Source organism: Nyctereutes procyonoides, unplaced genomic scaffold, assembly GCF_905146905.1.
Source record: "Nyctereutes procyonoides isolate TBG_1078 unplaced genomic scaffold, NYPRO_anot_genome, whole genome shotgun sequence".
Lineage (NCBI taxonomy): Eukaryota > Metazoa > Chordata > Mammalia > Carnivora > Canidae > Nyctereutes > Nyctereutes procyonoides.
In genome coordinates this window covers 5,370,670-5,394,086 of record NW_026575020.1, presented here as the reverse complement: position 1 = coordinate 5,394,086, position 23,417 = coordinate 5,370,670, and the positions used below count along the sequence as shown (strand labels likewise).

General features: G+C 48.8%; 2 protein-coding genes, 1 non-coding gene and 1 pseudogene across 3 annotated transcripts in view; 1 reads left to right on the top strand and 3 right to left on the bottom strand.

The window, feature by feature from the left end:
• Nucleotides 1–1,318: 1,318 nt before the first annotated feature.
• TRNAN-GUU (transfer RNA asparagine (anticodon GUU)) lies at nucleotides 1,319–1,392 on the bottom strand. Its single transcript has one exon. It is a non-coding gene; the product is annotated as a tRNA-Asn (tRNA).
• An 827-nt stretch (nucleotides 1,393–2,219) lies between these two features.
• Nucleotides 2,220–13,790, top strand: PSMB3 (proteasome 20S subunit beta 3). Its single transcript, XM_055322333.1, has 6 exons — nucleotides 2,220–2,339; nucleotides 2,609–2,793; nucleotides 6,979–7,086; nucleotides 11,034–11,211; nucleotides 12,700–12,794; nucleotides 13,691–13,790. The coding sequence occupies exons 1-6, from the start codon at nucleotides 2,337–2,339 to the stop codon at nucleotides 13,737–13,739; spliced, it is 618 nt and encodes a 205-aa protein (XP_055178308.1). The 5' UTR covers nucleotides 2,220–2,336; the 3' UTR covers nucleotides 13,740–13,790.
• LOC129518558 (small nucleolar RNA U3) lies at nucleotides 4,186–4,282 on the bottom strand (annotated as a pseudogene).
• A 1,093-nt stretch (nucleotides 13,791–14,883) lies between the features above and the next one.
• Nucleotides 14,884–23,417, bottom strand: part of PIP4K2B (phosphatidylinositol-5-phosphate 4-kinase type 2 beta) — a 28,472-nt gene continuing 19,938 nt past the window's right edge. The window contains exons 8-10 of the mRNA XM_055326251.1: nucleotides 19,938–20,196; nucleotides 19,399–19,502; nucleotides 14,884–18,892 (exon numbers count right to left, since the gene is read on the bottom strand). Coding sequence (XP_055182226.1) covers nucleotides 18,812–18,892; nucleotides 19,399–19,502; nucleotides 19,938–20,196 — 444 coding nt within the window. The 3' untranslated portion in view covers nucleotides 14,884–18,811. The remainder of the gene's footprint in view (nucleotides 18,893–19,398; nucleotides 19,503–19,937; nucleotides 20,197–23,417) is intronic.

The window sequence follows — 23,417 nt, the reverse complement described above, 5'->3', positions numbered from 1 at the left end:
CTTCGGAGACCCAACCTTTCATCTGAAGTTCTTTGGTTTCCCTGGGGGAAAAAAAAAAGTACTTGTCATATACGAAGTCAAATACTTTGCCAGGCAGCAGAGACCTAAAGCTGATGAGCCACATTTTTGCCCACAAGGAGCTCACAGGCCAGTGGTACTACATAGCCTGTCCCGTTAGCTTCCATGACACTAGATATCCCTCTGATTTGTCCCCACCAGTCCTGTGAGCACCTGGTAAGGGGGAGGGGGGCAGCTGGGAAAGGTTTTCAGAAGAGGCGTCCTTTGAGTCCAAACTTGAAGAGAAGCCAGACATTGAAGGGAACTGCCTGAGAGTCCTTTGCTTAGCTCCTGGTCCTGGGATGTGCCTCTGGCTGCCATTAGATGTCAATGCTTCCCCTGCGTTCTGTGCTAGTCGTCATCTCACAGGGTCCTCTAGCTGACAACTTCTCATCAGAAGAATCACTGTGTCTGTCACAGACTAGAAGCTTCCAGAGGGCAGGAATCCAGGATATGTAATCAATTTCTGGCATATGCCAAGAGCTACTGGGAAGATAAGATCCCTTTGAAGATGATGACAATGGTAGCACAGGGCAGCTCCTCTAGTAATTTTATGACTGTTTTTACCTGTCCTTCACTCTTCTCTCCCCAAGACAATGTCCTTTGTCAGTTTCTGTTTCTCCAACCGCTGCCCCACTTCTCTGTGTGTATGTCTAGTTTTGTTGTCATTTTTCTTTTTCAAAAGCTTCTATTAACTGCCTCTGTTTTCCCTCCATTTTCTTGGAGCCTTCCTTCCGCTCACCGCGCCTATTTCTTGGTGGTGTCCCTTTTCCGTCTGGGTATATCTCAGCTACGTCCTCGCTTTCTCACCTTTCACTTCATCCCACAGTTTCTCCCTGCCTTTGTCTCTCTCCGGCGCTACTTTCCTCCCTTCCAAACGTAGTATTTCCAGACTGTAACATCGATTCAGGCAGACAATGGAAAAGTGTCCCACCTCCACTGCAAATCCATTCTTAATCCTATGAAAAATGCAACCTGAAACGTATTGCACAGTGAGACAAAAACCTCTGTCTTTGCCTTTCCTGCAATCCAGCCTGGGGGTGGAGTGGGAGGTAGGCAGTGGTTGGAAAGTGCTGGAGAAAATTATCCCATCAAAAAAAAAAAAAAAAAAATCTCAGAACAACAAGGAATTTCCAATCACTGATGCTCTGATTTGTTACAAGAAAGTCTCTATGCCATTTCAAAACGAAATTTGGCATTTTAGAGGTGGAGAGGATGCGCTTAGGTTTTCCTTTTAATAGGAAGGGAGAAAAAACAACTACGTCCCTGGGTGGGCTCGAACCACCAACCTTTCGGTTAACAGCCGAACGCGCTAACCGATTGCGCCACAGAGACTGCGACAACTGCTGGCGTGGCTGCGAGCGGAGTCAATGGGAGCGAGCCTGCGGTGGCGCGGGAACCCAACCGAAACCCTGCGCTCGGGCGAAAGAAGTCAGACCCTGGAGAGAAAGGGAAGGGTCCCGATCGAAGGAGCGGAGGAGGGGGGACCTTCACGGTTGGTTCTGGGAGGGGTAGTCGCCGGCTTCCTCTAGGGCGCTCTTAGAGGAAGACAAGACGACTCTGGTCTTTTTTTTTTTTTTTTTTTTTTTTAGGGTGACCTGAGTCTTGGGGCTACATGAAGTCGACCTGCTGAGAGTCCCAAAAAGCATAATAACCTTTGCAGCTGAACCCCTGTAGCCCCGCAGTACACCCGTGACGCCCTCCCCCAGCTCCACCCTAACCCTAACCCTGCTCGGGACATTCAATATTTACGGAATGGGCACCTCTTAAGCACCAGGCATCGTTCTAGGCCAGTGAATGTCCAGAGCCCAGCAAAGTACCTGGCACGTAAGAGATGTATCTCTGCAGTGAATAAATGAAGCAAGCTAGCGTGAGTAATACGTCGACGCACACGCCGCGTTCATAAGCATCACCCCGGCTCCTCAGCTAGGACCGCGGACGCTTCAGGCTTCCCCAGCCCACGTGCTCACAGGTCCCCGCCCCGGGCCGCTGGCGTCCGGAGTCCAGGTCCGCCGCGATCCCAGCTTGCAACGCGGCTCCAGGCTCTTCCGCACTCACAGTGACTTTTCACTTTCCGCTTTCCCGTTCTCGGCGTTGGCTTCTCAACCAAACTCCGGCACCGACGACTGACGGAGAGCCTCAGCCAATGGGAAGTCAAAGTGTCCCGGAAGGGTCGGCCTTCCGGCTAGTAGGGGAGGGCAGCAGGGGTGGCTGCGCGGTGAGGGCTGTCGCCGGTAGAGTGGGCTTGCGGCGATTGGGGGTCCCTCGGCACCGCAGCCATGGTGAGATGGGGAGCGAGCAGAAGGACGCGGGGTAGGGGTGAACGGCGAGGGGGGCCTGGGGGGCGTGGGAGGCGGAGAGGGCTCGGTGGTCGTTGGGAGTTCGAAGGTAAGCGGACCACGGTGAGGACCGAGGGGCGGAAGGCGGCTCCCCGCAGTTGCACAGAGCTGGAGCTCGGGGTGTCCGGGCGCCTCTGGGCCAGGGGCGGCGCCGGGGGCTCTGGCCGCACTTGGCCCCTGGCGCTGAGCCCCCCTCGCTCTGTCTGCCGCAGTCTATTATGTCCTATAATGGAGGGGCCGTCATGGCCATGAAGGGGAAGAACTGCGTGGCCATCGCTGCCGACAGGCGCTTCGGGATCCAGGCCCAGATGGTGACCACGGACTTCCAGAAGATCTTTCCCATGGGTGACCGGCTGTACATAGGCCTGGCCGGGCTCGCCACGGATGTCCAGACTGTGTAAGTGTCGGGGTCCCCGCCCACGCGCGGGCCTCTTCCTGGACTAGCCTTGCCTAGCGTCCTGAGTGGCCCAGGTATCAGTCATGTACCAGACCGCACCAGTGAATCCGAGACTTTGCCGGACACCGTAAACCTTGCAGAATTGTGTCCTAACCAGCTTGCACCAGCATTTACTCAGTGCCAGACTCTGCGCAGAGCACCTTACATGCATGGACTCATTTAATTCTCTTAACTACATTACCCTATTGCTGTCCCATTGGCAGATGAGGAAACTGAGAGTCTTAGAGCTTTTTGCCCAAGAGGAAAGCTAATGGATGTCATCCAGGATCCCAGTGCAGGGCTCTTTCAGTCCTGTGGGCAGTCCCTCAATAACTTTAGGTTTAGTTGGGAAACGCATACAGAAAGATAACTAACCCCAGCATACACCTGACGCATATTACCTGCTAGATGTGTCATAGAGGCTCCAGATGTGGATAGAGGCTGTGTGATTTGAAAGGAGGGGGAATCTGGGAGATGAAATAGGTAGCTCTTGTGTTGGTCCAGGAATGAGGGTTATTGTCCTGACGGGGTGGTAGTGGTGGGAAAGGAAAGGACGGTGTTTCTGAGAGTTGTTGCTGACCAGTCCTAGTGGCTGCCTGAATATTGTGAGACTACAGAGTCATTCATTGAGAGTGGAGCTTGTCATTTCCAGCCCCATCACCCTGCCCCAGCAGACTCAATGGAGTGGGGCTGATGACAGTCCTGTGGGGCCAAGGTTGGGGTCTGATAACTGGCAGATGCACCCCCTCCATCCCAGTTTCCCATGGGAGGCTAAGCCCTCCTAGGCTGGCATGCGGTAGGTGAGTTACAGCGGCTCTGATGTGGGGGTGACCCAGCTGCTTCCTGAGTCCTCAGCTCCCACCTGAGGTGGTGATGATCATGCTGACCTCCTAGGTGGTGAGAAGATGACCTAAAAAAATGTACATAAAGCATTTATTCTATCAGCTGAAGCAGCATCAATGTTGTTTACCACTATTTGGCCTGATTTTCAAAGAATCTTTTAGTGGTAAATCGCACGCGATCACCATGAGACAGCATTTCATCTCTAAATTTCTGCTTCCTACAGGAAGAAAGACTTGGTCAATTGCTAGTATGTCTTCAACACCCCTCTCCAACTTGTTCATTTCTTTTATTAACAGAGAGCAGATCTCAGACTTCTGCAGGCTCTAGCTTGAATTTAATAACTTTGTTTTGCTTTCATTGTATTAATTTTATAAATGTCTTCTATTTGGGACAAAATGATCCTGGCTTTTGTTTTTTTTCCACTTACAGTAGTGAAGTATGTTTTCACTAAAAATAAAATTACTTAGGGCTGAAAAAAAAAAAAAGAGAGTGGAGCTTGTGTCTTTTTTTATCTATTACTAGCATCTAGATTAGTACATGACATGTAAGTAATCCAGAAATGTTTTAGAGAACAAACTATAGAAATGATCTCTGAAAGTATAGTCTTTTTTTTTTTAATTTTTTTTATTTATTTATGATAGTCACAGAGAGAGGGAGAGAGAGGCAGAGACACAGGCCCAGGGAGAAGCAGGCTCCATGCACCGGGAGCCTGACGTGGGATTCGATCCCGGGTCTCCAGGATCGTGACCTGGGCCAAAGGCAGGCGCCAAACCACTGCGCCACCCAGGGATCCCGAAAGTATAGTCTTTAATCCAGAAATGTTTTTTTTTTTTTTTTTTTTTTTTAATTTTTTTTTTTTTTTTTTTTTTTATTTATGATAGGCACACAGTGAGAGAGAGAGAGGCAGAGACACAGGCAGAGGGAGAAGCAGGCTCCATACACCGGGAGCCTGACGTGGGATTCGATCCTGGGTCTCCAGGATCACGCCCTGGGCCAAAGGCAGGCGCTAAACCGCTGCGCCACCCAGGGATCCCAATCCAGAAATGTTTTAAAGATGATTTGTGTTTCGAGCATATTGACTGAAATATGGAAATTGGGAGGACTAGTTTTAGGGAAAGGTGATGACTGATTTTGACACTAATTTGAAAGGGACAAGCCAAGCCAAGTAGGAAACAACCTTCAAGCAATTGGGATCTTGAAGTTATGTATCTCAGGACTGGTGAGACTCTGGTGATCATTTAACCCTGTGGGAACAGATTTTGGAGAGACAAATATGTAGAGGAGAAAAATTAGCTGCCGTTTGAGAGCTTAACTAACTGTATATTTGGCAATGGGCGAAGAAGAGAGGCCAAAGGGAAAGAATCAGGATAGGGTTTGAAGAGGGAAGATGTAGTTGCAGGTGGCAAGTCCTGCAGGAAGCTGGTGGCCTGAAGAACAGCAGTTCTTTTTTTTTTTTTCTTTTTAAGATTTTTTTTATTTTAAAGATTTTATTTATTTATTCTTGATAGACAGAGAGAGAGAGGGGCAGAGACATAGGCAGAGGGAGAAGCAGGCTCCATGCCAGGAGCTCGATGTGGGACTCGATCCCGGAACTCCAGGATCATGCCCTGGGTCAAAGGCAGGGGCTAAACCGCTGAGCTACCCAGGGATCCCTTCTTTTAAGATTTTATTTATTCATGAGAGACAGAGAGGCAGAGACACAGGTAGAGGGAGAAGCAGGCTCCATGCAGGGAGCCCACATGGGACTGGACCCTGGGACTCCGGGATCACATCCTGAGCTGAAGGCAGATGTTCAACCACTGAGCCACCCAGGCGTCTCAAGGAACAGCAATTCTTGTACTTAGTTCTTAGAAGACCAAGACAATGGTTCACTAATGTGGATGAAAGTTTGTCAGAGAATTCTTTCCCCTTCCCCTTGAAGCTCCTCAGTCTCAAGAACACAGGACTTAGAAATTCTTCCTAGATTCCAGCCAGATCCTGGTGGAATCAAGGTGACAGCTTTGAGTTCCCATCCCTTTAAAGGCCCCCATCAGCCTTTCTCTCCCCAGTCACGGGCATTCCCCTCACACCATTTCCTTCCTTTTCTTCAGGAAGCTTTCTCACCAAGTTTGTGTGTTTGTGGGCAGTAACTGGTAATTTTGCTAGGCATCAGGTTCTTCACCTGTAAGGAAGCTCATGTTTTGTCTAAGGCTTTGTTCTGTTTCCTTTGACTCACCATTTTGCTTCTGGCAGCTCTCGCATTGGTCTGCCCTCTGCAGGGGCCTATCCTGGGCTCTGAATTGTGGCACTGGAGGAGGTGTGGCCTTTTTGCTTTTTTTTTAAGATTTTATTTATTTATTCATGAGAGACGGAGAGAGTCAGAGAGAGACACAGGCAGAGGGAGAAGCGGGCTCCATGCAGGGAGCCCGATGTAGGACCCGATCCTGGGACTCCAGGATCAGGCCCCGGGCTGAAGCCAGGCACTAAACCGCTGAGCCACCCAGGGATCCCCCACCTTTTTGCTTATGCACCTCCCAGGCCATTAGTACAGCAGCTGCTGCTTAACGCACAGAAGACTGTGGTCTTCCAAGCACCTGATCGTCCCCCCATACACTGCCTCACTGCCTAGTGATTTGTTGTGTTCCTGTCTTAGAGACGGTAAAATTAAGTGGGAGGACGAAGGCTTAGGTCAGCTCTTGCAGTCCATTGCTCTTTCTTTTCTTTCATTTTGTTTTTTTTTTTTTTTTTCTTGGTCCACTGCTCTTTAGACTGTCATTTCCCATCTGTGTGTCTGCAGGTAGACTCTTGCCAAGAGTGTAGAGGAGCTGTGTATTTTATGGTATATAAATTGTCCCTCAAGAAAGAGAGGCAAAGGGGATGCCTAGGTGGCTCAGTGGTTGGGCGACTGCCTTTGGCTCAGGTCGTGATCCTGGGGTCCTGGGATCAAATTCCGCATCGGGCTCCCCATGGGGAGCCTGCTTCTGTCTCTGCCTCTCTCTGTGTGTCTCATGAATAAATAAATAAAAATTTTAAAATTTTAAAAAAGAAAGGCAAAATCTGTTCCTTAGTTCCCCTCACCTCAGCAAAAGGTATGGGAAGAGAGGTGTTACAGAATGGTAGGTTTACAGGTGGTAAATGTTGGACAATCTGAAACATGGACGTGAGGCTGGATTTCTGGTGAGAAAAATCACTGGGAGGGAAAGAGAAGAGTCTTGGCAGGGGGAGGCAATTGTGTGTCTCCCTACATACATCCTGACCTCCAGAGGGTGGACACCAGGGGACCATTCAGTTGTGACTTACTACCTGACTTTTCTTCTGTCACAGTGCCCAGCGTCTCAAGTTCCGGCTAAACCTGTATGAGCTGAAGGAAGGCCGGCAGATCAAGCCCTACACACTCATGAGCATGGTGGCCAACCTCTTGTATGAGAAACGGTGAGCGGAGTGTAGCCTAGGACTTGGGGAATGCAGAAACCTTGGGCCGAGTAGGCACATGGTATGGGGAGATGCCTGGGAAGGTTCCTCTGCCTCCCGTTTCTTGTTTGCAGGGTGATAACCTTACTTTTTGGGTCTGTTTTCCATGGGCCTTTCTGATAACCAAATAGGACAGGAACAGTTACTTCAGAAGAAGACAAGGAATGCAAATAGCAGACAAACTTGTTTCCAGGCAACAGAATTAACCCTTCCAGAGAGTGCCCTGGAGTCTCCCAGCCAGGAGCCATCCTGACTCCAGAGCTAATTCTGTTGGCACTAGATTCTCGGGACCTAGGAATGGAGTTTTCTTTGAAGACTTCATGATGAGGAAAGTAAAGGCCTAGGCACAGAATCCAGTGCAGAAGCAGAAATCAAAGAAGAGCCCCACGGGGACTTTTCCACTCATCTCTGGGCTACACTGGGTGGCAGAAAGACAAGTGGGATTCTTTTGTTTTCTTTTTTCTTTTTAAACTTTTTATTTTACGATAATTTCAAACTTTGTGGAAAAGTTACAGAAGTACTCTTTAGCTCTTACAACTAAGTCTTTGCCATTTCCATACGTGGAGCAATACTGTTGCCTTTTTAGTGTACAATCTAAAAACCTATAAAACGATTGCGTATTTCTAGGTGTGGTAATATCTATCCTCAGATGTGTATTGTCTGCCATGTATAGTAACCATGTTTATCAAAATCCTGAATTGACAAAGGCCTAAATGACTTTTAAAACTGATTAATAGAGGGGGACAATGTCTTACACAGTCCTAAAGATAACTCACATTTAGGTATATTTGTAATGGCTCATATTTTTGTTTTTAAGTAAATTCTACATAAATCCATCATAGAGCTTGAGTTCACAACCAGGGTAGTGAATTCAGGCCCCACATTGGGTGCACAGATTACTTTAAATAAAAAAGTAAACTTAAAAAAGAAACCCACAAACGGAGTCACATGCTCTACCAACTTAGCTATTGCGTTTATTGAAAATAAGAAAAACGCAGAACATTGAGGCTGACCTGGAAAATTCTAGGTTCTTCGCTAGCCAGGAGCTTTCTCTATAAGCCCAGCTGAAGTCAGTGACTTTCCAGCAGGATAGGCTAGTGCTGTGATTTGCAACTTTGAGCAATGTGCAAAGCCTTTTTCAAAGAAACAACTTCCCATGGTCCCAGAGAATCCATCCAAGTACCTCTCTTTGTGAGACATTGTCCGTAAAAGTTATTACATTCAGGTGGAACCTTGGTCAGTGTGACTTGATATCTAAATGCTGACCCTGAACTGTGTTTTGTATTTAAAGGTTGTCACTTGGAGGGGCACCTGGGTGGCTTAGTGGTTGAGCGTCTGCCTTTGGCTCAGGTCAAGTCCTGCATCAGGCTCCCCTCTGCTTATGTCTCTGTGTGTCTCATGAATAAATGCAATCTTAAAAAAAAAAAAAAAGTCGCCCAAATAATCTAGAATATTCTTTTTTTTTTTTTTTTAATTTTATTTTTATTTTATGATAGTCACAGAGAGAGAGAGGCAGAGACACAGGCAGAGGGAGAAGCAGGCTCCATGCACCGGGAGCCCGATACGGGATTCGATCCCGGGTCTCCAGGATCGCGCCCTGGACCAAAGGCAGGCACCAAACCGCTGCGCCACCCAGGGATCCCTAGAATATTCTTATATGTATTTACAGTTTATTGTAAACTAAATACAGGATTTCAATTTTTTAAAAAGATTTTACTTACTTATTTTAGATAGAGCATGAATAAGGGAGAAGGGCAGAGAGAAAGAAGCAGACTCCCCACTGACCAAGGAGCCCAATGTGGGACTCGATCGCAGGACCCTGGGATGACAACCTGAGCTGAAGGCAGACGCTCAACTACTGAGCCATCCAGGTGCCCCTGGATTTTAAATTTCTTAAATAAGTTGATACCCAGGCTTCTGTTCAAGAAACAAGGGTTCAAAGCACACTGTCTCAACCCCTTCATGTTACAATTAACTAGGTTTTTGTCTTTAGAATTTTCTTTTGTAGAGCTGTAATTGAAGGCCATATTCTTAGATATTACTGAGAACTGGTATAAGACATGGGATAAGTAAAGACAAAACATCTTAGTTACTGTTTCTATTGAGAATAGTGGTCAGTTTCTGAGTTGTTTTTTTTTTATTTTTTTTTAGTTTCTGAGTATTTTATAGAGAGATTCCAGAGATTAATTCTTCTCAAAGCTCAGGATCTAGGGATCCCTGGGTGGCGCAGCGGTTTGGCGCCTGCCTTTGGCCCAGGGCGCGATCCTGGAGACCCGGGATCGAATCCCACATCGGGCTTCCGGTGCATGGAGCCTGCTTCTCCCTCTGCCTGTGTCTCTGCCTCTCTCTCTCTCTGTGACTATCATAAATAAATAAAAATTAAAAAAAAAAAAAAACATTGTTTTTAAAAAAAAAAAAAGCTCAGGATCTAGAACAAGGTTTTGGGTTTTTGTTTTTGTTTTAGATTTTATTTATTCATGAGCAATACCCAGAGGCTGAGACACAGGCAGAGGGAGAAGCAGGCTCCCCATCAGGAGCTCGACGCGGGACTCGATGCAGGACTTGATCCTAGGATCAGGATCACACCCTGAGCCAAAGGCGGACACTCAACTACTGAGCCATCTAAGCGTCCCCCAGAACAAGTAACTGATAATCTCCTATTTCCTTGTTGGCACAGGCAGACAAGGAAATAACCCAACTCGATGAGTGTCCTTTGCCTTGCCTGCCAGGAGACTCACAACAAAACTTTGGATTCGGTCTGAGTGTCTCTGTTTTCATGGTTTCATTTTATTTTTCAGTGTTTTTCTTATGAACTGCTTCAAAGCTGCTTTCTAAAGGAGTAGAGGTATAGATAGATGTATGACTAGAGAATTGAATGGTGCCAGGACTTTGGTGAGGATAAGGAAGATGAGAAGAAATCGGAATTCCCCAAAAAAAGAGTGTGGTAGAGAGGGTCAGACGTGAGGAGGATATGAAGGCAAGTGTCAGGGAAAAGAAGTCTTAGAGCATTTTCAGATGCCAGGAGGTGGCGAAGGGTGAACCAAAGCTGGCTGTATGGGGAGGCACCTGGCTGGCTCAGTTGGTAGAGCAGGTGACTTTTTTTTTTTTTAGATTTTATTTATTTATTCATGAAAATCTATTCAAATTTTATTTATTTATTTATTTATTCATGGTAGAGCAGGTGACTTTTTTTTTTAGATTTTATTTATTTATTCATTTATTTATTTATTCATAATTTTTTTAGATTTTATTTCTTTATTCATTATTCTACTCGGTAGAGCAGGTGACTTTTTTTTTTTTTTAGATTTTATTTATTTATTCATTCATTATTTATTTATTCATTTATTTATTCATGAGAGACACAGAGAGAGGGGGCAGTGACACGGGCAGAGGGAGAAGCAGGCTCCATGCAGGGAGCTGATGTGGGACTCGACCCCGGGACTCCAGGATCACGCCCTGAGCCGAAGGCAGACGCTCAACTGCTGAGCCACCCAGGCGTCCCACAGCAGGTGACTCTTAATCTTGGGGTCTTTGAGTTCAAGCCCCATGTTGGGTGTATAGAGTTCAAAACAAAACAGGGCAGCCTGGGTGGCTCAGCAGTTTAGCACCGCCTTCAGGTTGGGGCATGATCCTGGAGTCCCACATTGACTCCGTGCATGGAGCCTGCTTCTCCCTCTGCCTGTGTCTCTGCCTTTCTCTGTCTTAAATAAATAAATAAATAAATAATCAATCAATCAATCTTTAAAAAAAATTTAAATAAATAAAAGCTGACGTCGGGAAAGTGGATCTTCCCAGATAGGCCCTCTGTGTTCCTCCCCGGGTCTGAGCTGGGGCCTTGTCTGAGTAGGCCTGAGCAGGAAAGCAAATGTTCTTGAGCTGTGGCTTCTCTCTGCTCCTGGCCCTCACAGGTTTGGCCCCTATTACACAGAGCCAGTCATCGCTGGGTTGGACCCAAAGACCTTTAAGCCCTTCATCTGCTCTCTAGACCTCATCGGCTGCCCCATGGTGACTGATGACTTTGTGGTCAGTGGCACCTGCTCCGAACAAATGTATGGGATGTGCGAGTCCCTCTGGGAGCCCAACATGGTAAGTTGGTGGCATGGAGTAGTGCTAGGCTCAGAGCTGTCCACCCCTTGGCCATCAGGGGGAAACGTGTTTGTGTGGCATGTGATAAGAGGAGACATGGGAGAAAGCAAGAGCTGCTGGGCCTTGCGAGGGTGTCCAGAAACCCCATCTGCCAGGGCTTGATGCAGGCCAGCTCCAGGGGAGAGCATTTTTTGTTAGGAGATCCCAGTCAGATATTTGCTGCAACAAAAGATAGTTTCTGACCTTGGGTTTACAGAGTTCTCGCATCCATTCATCAAATAGACGTTTAACAGGTGTAGGGTTAGAGGAAGCTCAACAGAATGGGCTCCAGAGCCAGGTTGTCTGGGTTGGAAACCTGGACCCACCTGTCACTTAGTTCTGTTCTTAGGTAAGTCATTTTACCTTTTTGTGCCTCCACTGCCCCTGCTGTTAAGACGGGGATGATAACGTAGCCTACCTTAGGGGGAGTGGTGTGAGGAAGACATGAAGACTGGAATGGTGCCTGATAGTGAGGGCTGGCTCTCGTGCCAGCGCTGCCGGGCCCTGGGGACCAGGGAGTCTGTCTTCACGGGTTTACTGCAAGCTAATGAAGCAAGACAGACACCCGAATTGGTGTTAAAGTGCAGTTTGCCAGGAATCAGGGAAGCGAAAAGGGCCTGGCTTACAGAAGAAACAGCCTGTGGGAAGTTACTGGAGGGGCCAGGTGTGTTCAGTGATGGAGAACTTGCTGTGGCTGCTGCAGTGTGGGCCAAATGTGGGGTGAGATGATGGTGGAGAGCAAGAGTGGGCTGAGACTTCAGAAGGCCTTGAATGCCGTGCCAAAGAGCTTGAACTTCTTCCTAGCGCTTGATATCAAAGGCAATCAGGATCCAGAGCCTGCAGGTAGATGCCGTAGGCTTCGTAGGCTTCGTGGTCACCTGTAGGAGGCACTGAGTGAGACCTGAGCAAAGGTCGTTGGGAGAGGGAGTCGGAGGTCGGGGACAGCCAGAGTCCAGAGGATTTGGTCACCTCAAACAGTTGAGAGTGGTGAGATAATGCAGATATCGGAGTTTTCTAGCCAAGCTAACCAAGATGGAGGATGTGGAAGGAACAGGTTTGTGCGGGGTGTGGGTTTGTGGACAGGTTCTGACATACCTGTGACACCCAGGAGGAGAGCCCATAGACAACTCGTAAAGCACATGGAAGTTGAACAGGGATTCTCCTTATTTTACAGAAGAGATTGAGCTTAGTGAAGGGACATGTGATTTGCCCCGGTCACTGCTGGCTAGTGGAGGAAGTTCAGGGCTTGAATTCTCCTTCACTTTCCCTTACATTCCCTGCTTTCTTTGGAGGAGCTCATGGGGCTTCCCACATCCAGGGAACCATCCCTCACTTCAGGCACAGGGATAGGCAGAGTGGGGGTACCTTGAGCCTATAAAAAGAGAATTAAGGGGTCAAACCCAGTTAGGGTCCAAGGCTCTGAGTCTGAGGTTTCTGGTCTGTTGGCAGGACCCAGAACACCTGTTTGAAACCATCTCACAAGCCATGCTGAATGCTGTGGATCGGGATGCGGTGTCAGGCATGGGAGTCATTGTCCACATCATGTGAGTATGAGTGGGGAGAAGTCTAGAAGCTTTGCAGACACCTGCCTCTCCTCTCCCCAACAAACACCCGATCTTCCCACCTCCCTGATCAGGGGTGAGGAAGGAAAGGCAGTTGTGGCTGGCTTGGGATAGAAATCTGTGCCTCTCCAAGGGTGGCAACAAGGAGCCTCTCCTGGGTCCCCTGCCCTCTGTCAGGTGAGGCTCCATGACCCGGAGTTCCTCCCCGCTTGCTCACAGTTGACATTTCTTTCCTAAGTGTCCCCAAGGTCTCAGGGACCTGTGTTGGGATGAGCCACAGCAGAACTCCTGCAGATTGATCAGAACTCTAAGGAACTCCCTCCTCGCCCAGCTCCTGCCTCTGGGTGACATTCTGAGGCACATCTGGGTGATGTCCTGAGCTCTGGGAACGGATTTTCCAGCCCCAGCCAGCTTCTTCCCCACCATTCCCTTTCCCCCTTAGTAATTCTGGAGCTGTCACCAGGATCCTGGTTGGATGAAATAGAGGTCCTCCCGATAGCTTTCCTTGGGTGCATCCCAAAGTAAGCATTTGGACCCTTTTGTTACAGGATAGCTTGCTTAATTATCATGAAAAGCAGAGTGGGGCTGATACAGAGAATTTACCACTCGGGTCCTTTATGTTCTTGGGGACGAAACACCACACACCTCCCTGTTCTCTGGGCCTGGGGGAGCCCCTGCCCTTCTCTGAGGGCTGCACTGCCAGGCCCAGAATCTAGGCTCCCCATTTTTGCCTTTCTCCCCTTCCTCCTCCCGGGCCAGGCAGACAAGCTAATGCTAATGTAACACGAGCAAGACACTTCCACCGAGAGTTGGCAGCACAGCTCTTTGTTTTGCAGTCTAGAATGGTACAGATGTTTTGTGACTTTCTCCCTCTGCAGTGAGAAGGACAAAATCACCACCAGGACACTGAAGGCCCGCATGGACTAACCCTCCGTTCCCAGAGACTACTTTTTTTTTTAATAAATAGTTTTTCTTTCATTTCTGTTTCTTTGTGTTTGAGTCTTTTACCAGGGATCTTTGTCTCCATCTGGGCAGTTAAAAGGAGCTACCCAGGGTATACCTTGGTTTTCTTCTTGACTGGTGGCTTTCCCTAGTGGTACGCCAGTGGGGATGACACCTACAAGTCACTTCCTGAGTGCCTGCTGTGTGCTAGGCCTGCACAAAGTGCTTTACACATTCTAGAGTTTAATCACCGCGGTGACTTAAGGCAGTTAACTTGCTCAGGGCCACTTTAATAAGTGGTAGAGCAAAGATGGAAACTCCTATTCCATTTGACCTCAAAGCCTAGAATCCTTTTTCACTCCGTTCTACTGGAAAACTCTTAAATCTTTCATTGTTTCAGGTAGAAATTGGGCCAGGTAGCCACAAGTAATAACTTGGGGATCAGCGTTTCTTAACCTTAGCTGCACATTAGTCACACAGCTACTCTGATTCCATCCCTCAAGATTGTGACTTAACTGGCTTTTAAAGGTCTGTCTTTCCTAAAAGCTTCTCAAATGATTCCTGCTTGCAACCTGTGGCAGTGGCTCCCAAACTTGTGCCTCCATCAGAATCACCTGGAGGGCCCGCTAAAACCATTTCCGATTTGGACCTATAGCGGGACCTGGACACTTCTGATTCCCAGCTGCTACTGCTATTGCTGGTGGAGGACCACACTGGGAGGACCCCTAGATTTTTAAGCTAAGAGTCTACATGGAGAACATGAGCTACACAGAAGTGACCTGTTCAAAGACAGCCATGTAGCTGGTCAAGGGAGAGCTGGGACAGGTGTATGTGTGTGGCTCCTAGCCAGTGTTGGTTTTACACAGCTGGAAGTGAGAGGTGAGCAATCTGTCCATTTCTCAATGTGCACAGTGAGGTCACAATACCTGACCAGCTTGGTGCCTGTGCCCTTAATCCCTGCTTATTAGCCAGGTCTGAAAGTAGGTGGCCACAGTCCCAGCCTATATACCCTTTCTCCAGACTCAAGTCATACACGGATTTTGTCCAAGCAACTTTTGAAACTGGGACCCAAACCTTTTAATTCTGAAAAACAGGGTTGTTTCCAAAGGACTCACACGTGACAGGTGTGTACACAAAGCTTTTTGAGTTTTATTTGTTCCTTGGGTTGGAGATTCATCTTAACGTGCATGCATTTTAAAACAGTAATAGGGTCTCGAACTGTTCGAGCAGACATGAGACAAGCACAAGGGGTTGAAAATTCCTATTTAAAAAAATGGAGGTCGCAGTGAGAAACTGAGAAGTCACGTACATCTGATGGGTGCTAGTGTATCCCGCCCCCCACGAGGTGAATCTAAGCTTCATTCACATTTTTTGATGACGATGATCTGACCTGATGCTTGGATGTGCCGAGCAGTTCTGGCCTCCCCCTAAAGGCTGCTGGTTCACAACTCATGAAATAGCTCTGAGCAGGGGAAGGGAATCCTCTGAAGTTTCCTCCTCAGCCTCCCAAGGATCTCAAGACAACCCAGTGGGGGCAGCTGAATCTCCTCTTTTCTTTGGAGGCACTATTCATAGGTGGCACATCTCGGTGGAAAGGTGGGCCATGTCCCTGCCCCCTGCAGATGGCTGGTAGATTTGGGGGGCAAATAGGTTTTCCCTAGGATTCCTGTGCTCAGGCCGGACCCTCCATTTCTGCCAGAAAGAAGTGAGGTCCCTAGACTTGGGGGAACCACAGCTCTAAAGCCCGAGCTGTAAGGTCCCTCTTGGCCCCTAACACTTGAGTAACTCAAATGCTAGGGAGTGCTGAAGTTTTTTTCTCTCCCAACAAGAATTGGTAAAAAGACAACTGGGGGAGTGGGGCTGGCTGCTGAGCAAAGTCCCGGGTCTTTGGTCCACCTCCCCAGGGCAGATTCTTAGGGCAGAAGTCTGTTGTCCCCAGTCCTGAGCACTACGGGGGTGGGGGTGGGGGACCTGTCTGAGGCCTAAAGCATAGGCAGGAGAAACAGGAAGGAGGAGGGGAGGAAGAGCTGCCTGTGGTGGGAACTTAGAGGGAGCCACTGAGCACAGCCACAGACCAGTAACCCCTGAGCTAGAGAAGGAGAGATGGAGCACTGCTTCAGTCTGCTCCTGGAACTGCTGGCTTCTGCCCGGGACCCCCAAACTGCAGGGCACAGGGAAGGAGCTTGCACTGGGAGACAAAGACTCTGGTGCGTGAAAAGGAACGAGGGCCAGAGGCCTTCATCTAGTGGTCGAGGCAGACTTTCCAGAAAAGCCTCGCTCTGGTTGGGAGGCCTGGGAGGCTGGTGTCTCAGCCACAAACTTTTGAGGACGGGAGAAGCTGTGGCTGGCTAGGCGGTCAGGGCAGGGGTGGGGGTGGTGGAGAGGAATCTTGCTCTTCTCTCCATTCAGGCTTCACCCCATCAGTCATGTCCTATTCCTACACCCCTGTTCTTGGGAGACCCCAAATTATTCTGGGATGCTTGCTGGGAGACCGTTGGAGCTTTTCTGCAAGGCTCCAGAGAGGAGGGCTGAGGGTAGTGCCCTTGGACACCTTCTAGGGCCCCCACAGAGGGAACAGTGGGGCTCAGGAAAGGAGTAGGGGCACACAAAAGCTTGGGGGTCAGTTCCCTTTCTCCACATTCAGACCACAAACCAAATATACCTGCATCATTCCAAAAAAGAGAAAGAAAACTGACAGAAACCAAGATAAATAGCTCTTGAACATTTGAATGGCAAAGGAATTAGAGAGCCAAACCCAAGGTTTTGAAGAAGCACAGACAATGACCTTTAAAAAAAAATCTAAAATCCACCCAACCACAGCTCAAATGTTCGGCCCAAACAACAATACTGTCAGAAAAACAAAGAGCATTTGAAACAGAATGCTACTCTCAAAATGTAAACAATATATATATATAAAAAAAAAAAAAACCCACAAAAACTCAATGTTAAAGAAGTTAGATACCTGGTAGCTCATCTTTAACTGATGGATTGTGTTACGTTACACTTTTCATACACATGATGGCAACATGATCAGTGGACCAAACGCAGGAAGCCGGTGGGAGCCCAAGGCTGTGGCAGCCACGGAAGGACAGCCTGCCAAGTTCTGAAGATGTTGGGCCTCTCGAGGGGCAGATCCAAATTTTCATTCTTGATTAGGAGGTGGGGAAATCAAGTCCAAACATTATTCTACATAATCCCTTCCTACATCAGATTTGTTTTCTCCATGAACCACTTGGTGCCACGTTCTTCCCCAAATCACCTGGTGGTCTTGCTGCTGATGTTCAGAGCTACCTACGGCCCCTTCTTGGGGCCAGGGTGGTTGTTTGACCTGCTTGCCCTTTCCAGAACAGTGCCAGCAAGCCCCTGTGGAGTCCAAAAATGTTGCCTCCATTCCTCCCTGACCTTAAAAGCTGTGGGGAGGTCACGGAAACAGTGCTGGTTCCTGCTCCGGAAGCTGAGCTTGGCCAGGTTTGGAGGGAGCCACAGGAAAGCAATCCATTCAGTGTTTCCACAGACTTTCTTCGCATCTGTGGGGTTATCTACAAGTTTTGCCATATCTCATCCCAAATCCCCAGTTCCTGGTGAGGGGGTGAGAAGATGCAGGAATGTACTTCCCCCAACACAAGGCTGTTTCTCTCCTAGCCAGACCAAGCTGCTCTGATGGCATCAAGAATGACATGTGGCTCAGTTCTAAGATCTGGGTAGCTCAGCAGGTGGGTGGAGACCCAGAAGGAAGCTGCAGGATGCCACTCCTGAGGAAGCCCGGGGATGGCAGATCTGCTAAAAGTTGACACCCGGGCATCAAGGAAAATAGTCCCAAAGCTGGCGCCAGGTCGATCCCTGTATCAGGCCTCCAAATGTGATTTCCTGGGTCCCATCATCAAGTAACTCTGAAGCAACGTCAGGCATGGGTGCCACCTTCCAAGGTGGGGGGGGCGCTCCCTGCTGGCCAAGACCGTCCGAGGGACAGACCACAGGCACAGGGCATCAGATTATCTACATGGCAGCCCTGGCACTTGAAGAGGTATCTCTGCAAGGAGCACCCCAGGCGCGTGGAGATGTGCCCCAGCTAAAAGCTCAACTACAAGGGAGGGCACCTGGGCCAAGGTTAGAAGGAAGTGAACAGATGGAGGGCACAAGACCTCATTTGATACTCATCAGCTTCTGGGGGTCCTGCTATAAGTAAAGAGGCTCCCTAGTTCCTCTTGACCCAACGAAAGGCAGGCATTATAGACAGGACATCGGAACGCCAGGAGCCAGGGGCCTGGGTGATGTTCGCGGGGTTCTGTGAGAACCAGCTGTCCAAGAGCCCAGCCGTTACCCCCACCCCTAACCATCCCATGAGGATGAACTCACGCCCCTGGGAGATCTCTCCTGATCCAAGGTGCCTGATGTTGATCTGGAACGTTCCTTCGGGAGGACAGCATTTACATGGAGGAATCAGGTAACATTTCACTTGGATCCGAGGCGAAAGGTGGAGGAAGTTGTGCACAAAACTCCGTAAAATAAAAAAGTTAATCCAGACATGATCAAATGCAGCAGGGCTGAGGTGTCTGACCTCTTCTTCTCTGGCATCAGAGCACTTGGACCGTTGGCCAGGTCCATGGGGTGCCTCTTTAACTAAAGGGAACCCAGAGTAGAGCAGGGATGGGGAGAGTGATGGGGTGATGACATACATCATTATAAATAGCAAACCTGGAGCAATGAGATTTCAGAAACCCACATAAACCCACAAAGTCATCTCTAGCCCCGAGGTACTGTAAAAGGTTACAAGGGAACAAAAAGGAAACCCCTTTTCAACCTGGGTCAAATGGGAGGAAAATTAAGGGTGAGCGGAAGGTGAGGCGCACCCTGTGAGTCCGAGAGAGCTCACGCAGCATCTCTCCTGCCCCCCAGCTAGTCTTTCCCTCACAGGCGGCCAGCTCCTCACCAAAGCCCTCCCGTCCCCCGACTCTGACTCTGCTTCCCACCCTCCCGTCCAGCCCAAATCTACCCTCTCCCTTTTCTGACCCGACCCCACATCCGGCTCTCTGGCTCTGGCTGAAGGTAGAAAGTAACTACGTCAGGATGTTGGACATGAACTCGTTGAAGCGTTTGGAGTACTGCTCAGGGTTCACCGTCGAAATCTCGGCCCCCGCCTGTAACACACAGAGGCTGACTCAGGTGGAGCTCATGGCCCCAAATGGGAGGCTACTGGAAGGATCCAGTGGGAGGGGCGGCGGATTCAGCAGCCTCTGGCTCGGCCTTAGAGCCTAACGCTATGTCCAGACGGCAGTTCCCACTCAGAGTTACCCTGGCCTTGCTCCTCTGACTCACAACCCTAAGCCTGCACCCACTGAAGGAGGGGCAAGGTGGTGGGGAAGTGGTGGAGAGACTTGGGATCTTGGGGCCAGGTTCCTGTTTGGACAGAGGAGCTTCAAGTCCATGGGGAAGAGGTTCTTGGGGGAGCAGCATGGGCATTTCCAAAGCTATTAGTGCCCAGCCAGAAGGGAAAAGCCACAGAAGCTCAGCCCCGCCGGCCTGAGAACCAGGGAATATCCACTAGGCAAACCACCTGGCAGGGAGAGCAGTGAGAGCGCCTGGGTGGCCTGGGGGGGTGGGGTGTCTCGAGGCAGGGGGCCTGGAGGCAGCAGGAAGGACTTACCCCATGTTTCACTGTCTTGGCAGCATGGGCAGCTTTCTTCTTCGCATCATATGGCGTGAGGATGTCGATGATGGCCATGAAATAGACTTCCTTCTTGGGGGCACCTAGAGCAGGGAAGGAAGGAGAGGTGGCAGGGAGAACAGCAGAAAGCAGGGGCTCCAGAACCCTGCAGACCGGAGATCCAGAGCCACCCCTAGTGCTCTGGACCTGAGGAAAGGAATCCTAATGGGGCCCTTTTCACAAGTCTTCAGTGCTCTTCTCTTCTTGTTGACAGTCTGTAGAAGGTTTCAGAACCGTGAAGGAGGGCAGAAGCAAGCCTCAGACATCCAGGATAAGCAGAGGTGAAGGAAAGCCTGACAGAGAAGGACCCTGGGGGCCCCAGAAGCCACAGTTCCTGGAGGTGGTTTGGTAAGAGAGCCCGGAGGCAGGAAAAGGCCAAAGTCAGCAATGAATGAAGTGGGGGGTCCAGATCCCAGAGGTATCTAAACAATAGGCCATGGGGGCAGGGCTGGGCGGAGCAGGTGTGGCCTCCCACTTACTTTCATGGCTTTTCATGGCATAGACATCAACGGAGGGGTCGAACTCCCCAGGGCCAAAGAAGCGGGGGAAGCTGAGGAGGTTGCCAGGGCTGTCGGGAGGCGTGCCGTAGGAGCAGAGCAGGTTGCCACCCAGTCCGTCGTTCTCGCACTCCTCGTCCTCAGCCCGCTCCTCCACCTCCATCTCCTCTTGCTCCGCCCGGTCCACATCGTGGATGCCCACCAGCAGGCTGTAGTCCATGATCTTCAGCTGGGCCAGGAACTAACAAAGGTGGGGAAGGAGAGATGGAAGGAAGAGGTTACACAGGGCATCCGGGGAGCATCTGGCAAGGGGAGAAAAGGCACTCCCTTTGAGTCCATTCTCTACTTTGGAAACAGGTGAGAACGAGCCATCAGAATCTCTGCCTTCAGTGAGCTCCGAGTCCAGCGGGGAGGACAGCCATTCCCCGAGGGCAAGGAGCCTCGGGAACCAGGGCCAGTGGGGAGAGGGGCCTCCCTGGGGAGAGGAGTTGAGAAGGATGGCAGAAGCTGTGGGAGGAAAGGCAGAAGGAACACCGAGGAAGAGAAATGACCCGTTGGGTCTGGGATCAAGAGAGGCTGACACCACAGGCCAGTTTCCTTCAGACCATGAACCTTCCCCATCAGGAGCCCTATATCTAGTTGAGTAGTCTGGGGCCAGGAATTTTTTTTAAATTATTAAATACTAAGAATAGAATAGAATAGAATAGAATAGAATAGAATAGAATAGAATAGAAATAGATAATGCCAGAGTTTGTAATATTAAATAGATGGACAGTATTTCAGTTGTGTGCGTGTATGTGTGTGTGCTGGGTTGTGAAGTAAATGTATCTCTGAGAGTCACAGGTGAGGTTTGAAACACCATGTGACTCAGTTTCTTCACCAGTCAAGAGTGAGAACAGGGAGATAAAGAAAAAGGACATCCCATAAGAGCCAAGCGACAATTGAACCTCTTTCCAAAGGTCAGAAGAGGCTATGGCACAGGGGGAGATGGCAAGGGGGAGAAGGCACGGGCTGCAGAGTTCACATCTACAGGAGTGTTGTGAGCAAGACGGCATCTCAGGTCTCTTGATCTAGGATTCCATGTCTTGAAAAATGAAAGTGTGGGGCTAATACGGATGGAACTGGCCAGCTGGAAATCCAGCTCAGTGAATACTGACGCCACAGTCATGCTCCAAATCCTGTTAGGTAGCTGGCCACCGCCATTAGGCATGAGCCGGGACTTGCCACAGTCACCAGGAAACTGTCTGACTGAGCACTGTGACCAGTGCAGCCTTACACAGACTCTTGGGCTGCTAAAAACATAAGAAGCCCTGATGATAGATCAGGTGCATCTCCTCTATAGAGAAAGGCGGGGGCACCATGCCAAGCACCCCCAGACGAGCCCTTCTCAAGGTCCAAGGAGAGGGGGCCAAGGTCACCAAAGAGAGTACCTGACCCACACCCACTCCTATCGACCTGAGAACATTTAGAAAGCAACAGGCAAGTGAAAACAAACAAAATGTGTAAACTGCCTTAAATTCCTCTCAGAAAGAGAGGAGGGAGAAAGGGAAGAAAGGGACAAACTTAGAGGCAGAATAAAGGCATAGACATAGCAGGCAGGGATGAAAGAAAAGCTTCCCAGGAACTAAAGCCATTTGCAAAACCCATGTGCATAGCAGCACACAGTGAATCAATCCAAGTGCAATGGTTAATGTTAGGTGCCCAGACATTTGGTCAGATATTATTCTGCATGCGTCATGAGCATGTTTGTACATGATATTAACACGTGAATTGGCAAATTGAGTAAAGCAGATTGGGCTTGATGTGGGCCTCATCTAATCAGTTGAAGGCTTGAGTGGAACAAAAAGGGTGACCCTTCCTTTTTTTTAAAAAAAAAAAGATTTTATTTATTCATTAGAAACAGAGAGAAAGAGAGAGAGAATGAGAGAGAGAGGCAGAGACACAGGCAGAGGGAGAAGCAGGCTCCATGCACGGAGCCCGATATGGGACTTGATCCCGGGTCTCCAGGATCATGCCCTTGGCCCAAGGCAGGCGCTAAACTGCTGAACCACCCAGGGATCCCCAAAGGTGACCTTTCTGTGAGTAAAAGGGAACTCCTCTTGCCTGAGTGCCTCTGAACAGGAACATCAATTTTTCCTGCTTTCAGACATGGTCTAAACCATTGGCCCTTCCTTGGTCTTGAGACCACACTGGCCTCCAGACTGAATCTATACCATCTGTTCTCCTGGGTCTCCAGTGTATCAACTACGGCTCTAGGAATTGCCAGCCTCCATAACTGTGAGATTCAATTCCTTATAATAAACACTTGCCTGTCTACTTAACTACGTATTGGTCTAACCATCTATGTCTCAGCACCATCTATTGGTTCTGTTTCTCTGGAAAATCTTAACTATTATACCAGCCCTTTGGCCCTTTGATGCATGAACAGGTAAAACAAGGTGGAGTGTAAATGTACAATGGAATATTATTCAGCCTTACAAGGGAAGGCCATTCTGACATATGCTAAACATGCATGAACCTCAAAGACATTTTGACAAGTGAAAAAAGCCTGACACAGAAGACAAATACTGTATGATTCCACTTATATAAAAAGTATTTAGAATAGTCAGATTCATAGGGACACAAAGTAGCATGGTGGCTGTCAGAGGCTAGGGAGAAGAGGAATGGGGAATTAGTGTTGAATGGGGACAGAGTTTCAGTTTGAAAAGATGAAAAATTCTGGAGATGGATGTTGGTGATGGTTGTACAACAGTGTGGATGTACTTAATGCCACTGCACTGTACACTTCCAAATGGTTAAGATAGTAAACTTTATGCATCTTTTACCCTAATAAAAAAAATAATAAAACACTTCTAACAGTGTGTAGGATTTGGTTTCAACGAACAGGTTCCCAATTTATTAAAATAGGAGATGCTCAGTTATCAAGTGGTTCAGGTGACAAATTCACTATTTAGCACTTGTCCTCCCCAGAAGAACTTCTCCGCAGGAAGTCCTATTCTAAAAGAAGGCTGCTGGGTAATGAAGAATCCGAGCCACAGAATGGCCTGGTTGTGGATCTTAACAGCTGGCTTCCCATTGCTCTGATGGCCGACCCCTCTTCCACTATGGGGATACCTCCAGAAAGGAAGGTTAGGGGCTTTAGAAAAAGGTGTTGGAACAGATTAGCGAAAAGATAAAGGAAAGCATTCCAACTTGTGCTACAAAGATTCTACTGGCATAAATGTGTCCCCCTGATGGGATACTCATCTGCACCTATACCATTCAAATCACCAGCCTTCCTTTCCAAGAATGTGAAACGTTGTGAATTAAAATTTTCTTTTAAGATTTTATTTTTAAGTAATCTCTACAACCAATGTAGGGCTTGAATTCACAACCCCAAGATCAAGAGTCACATGCTCCTCCAACTGAGCCTGCCAGGTGCCCCATGAATTCAATTTTTCTTAAGGTTAAAGAGGCTCCTGC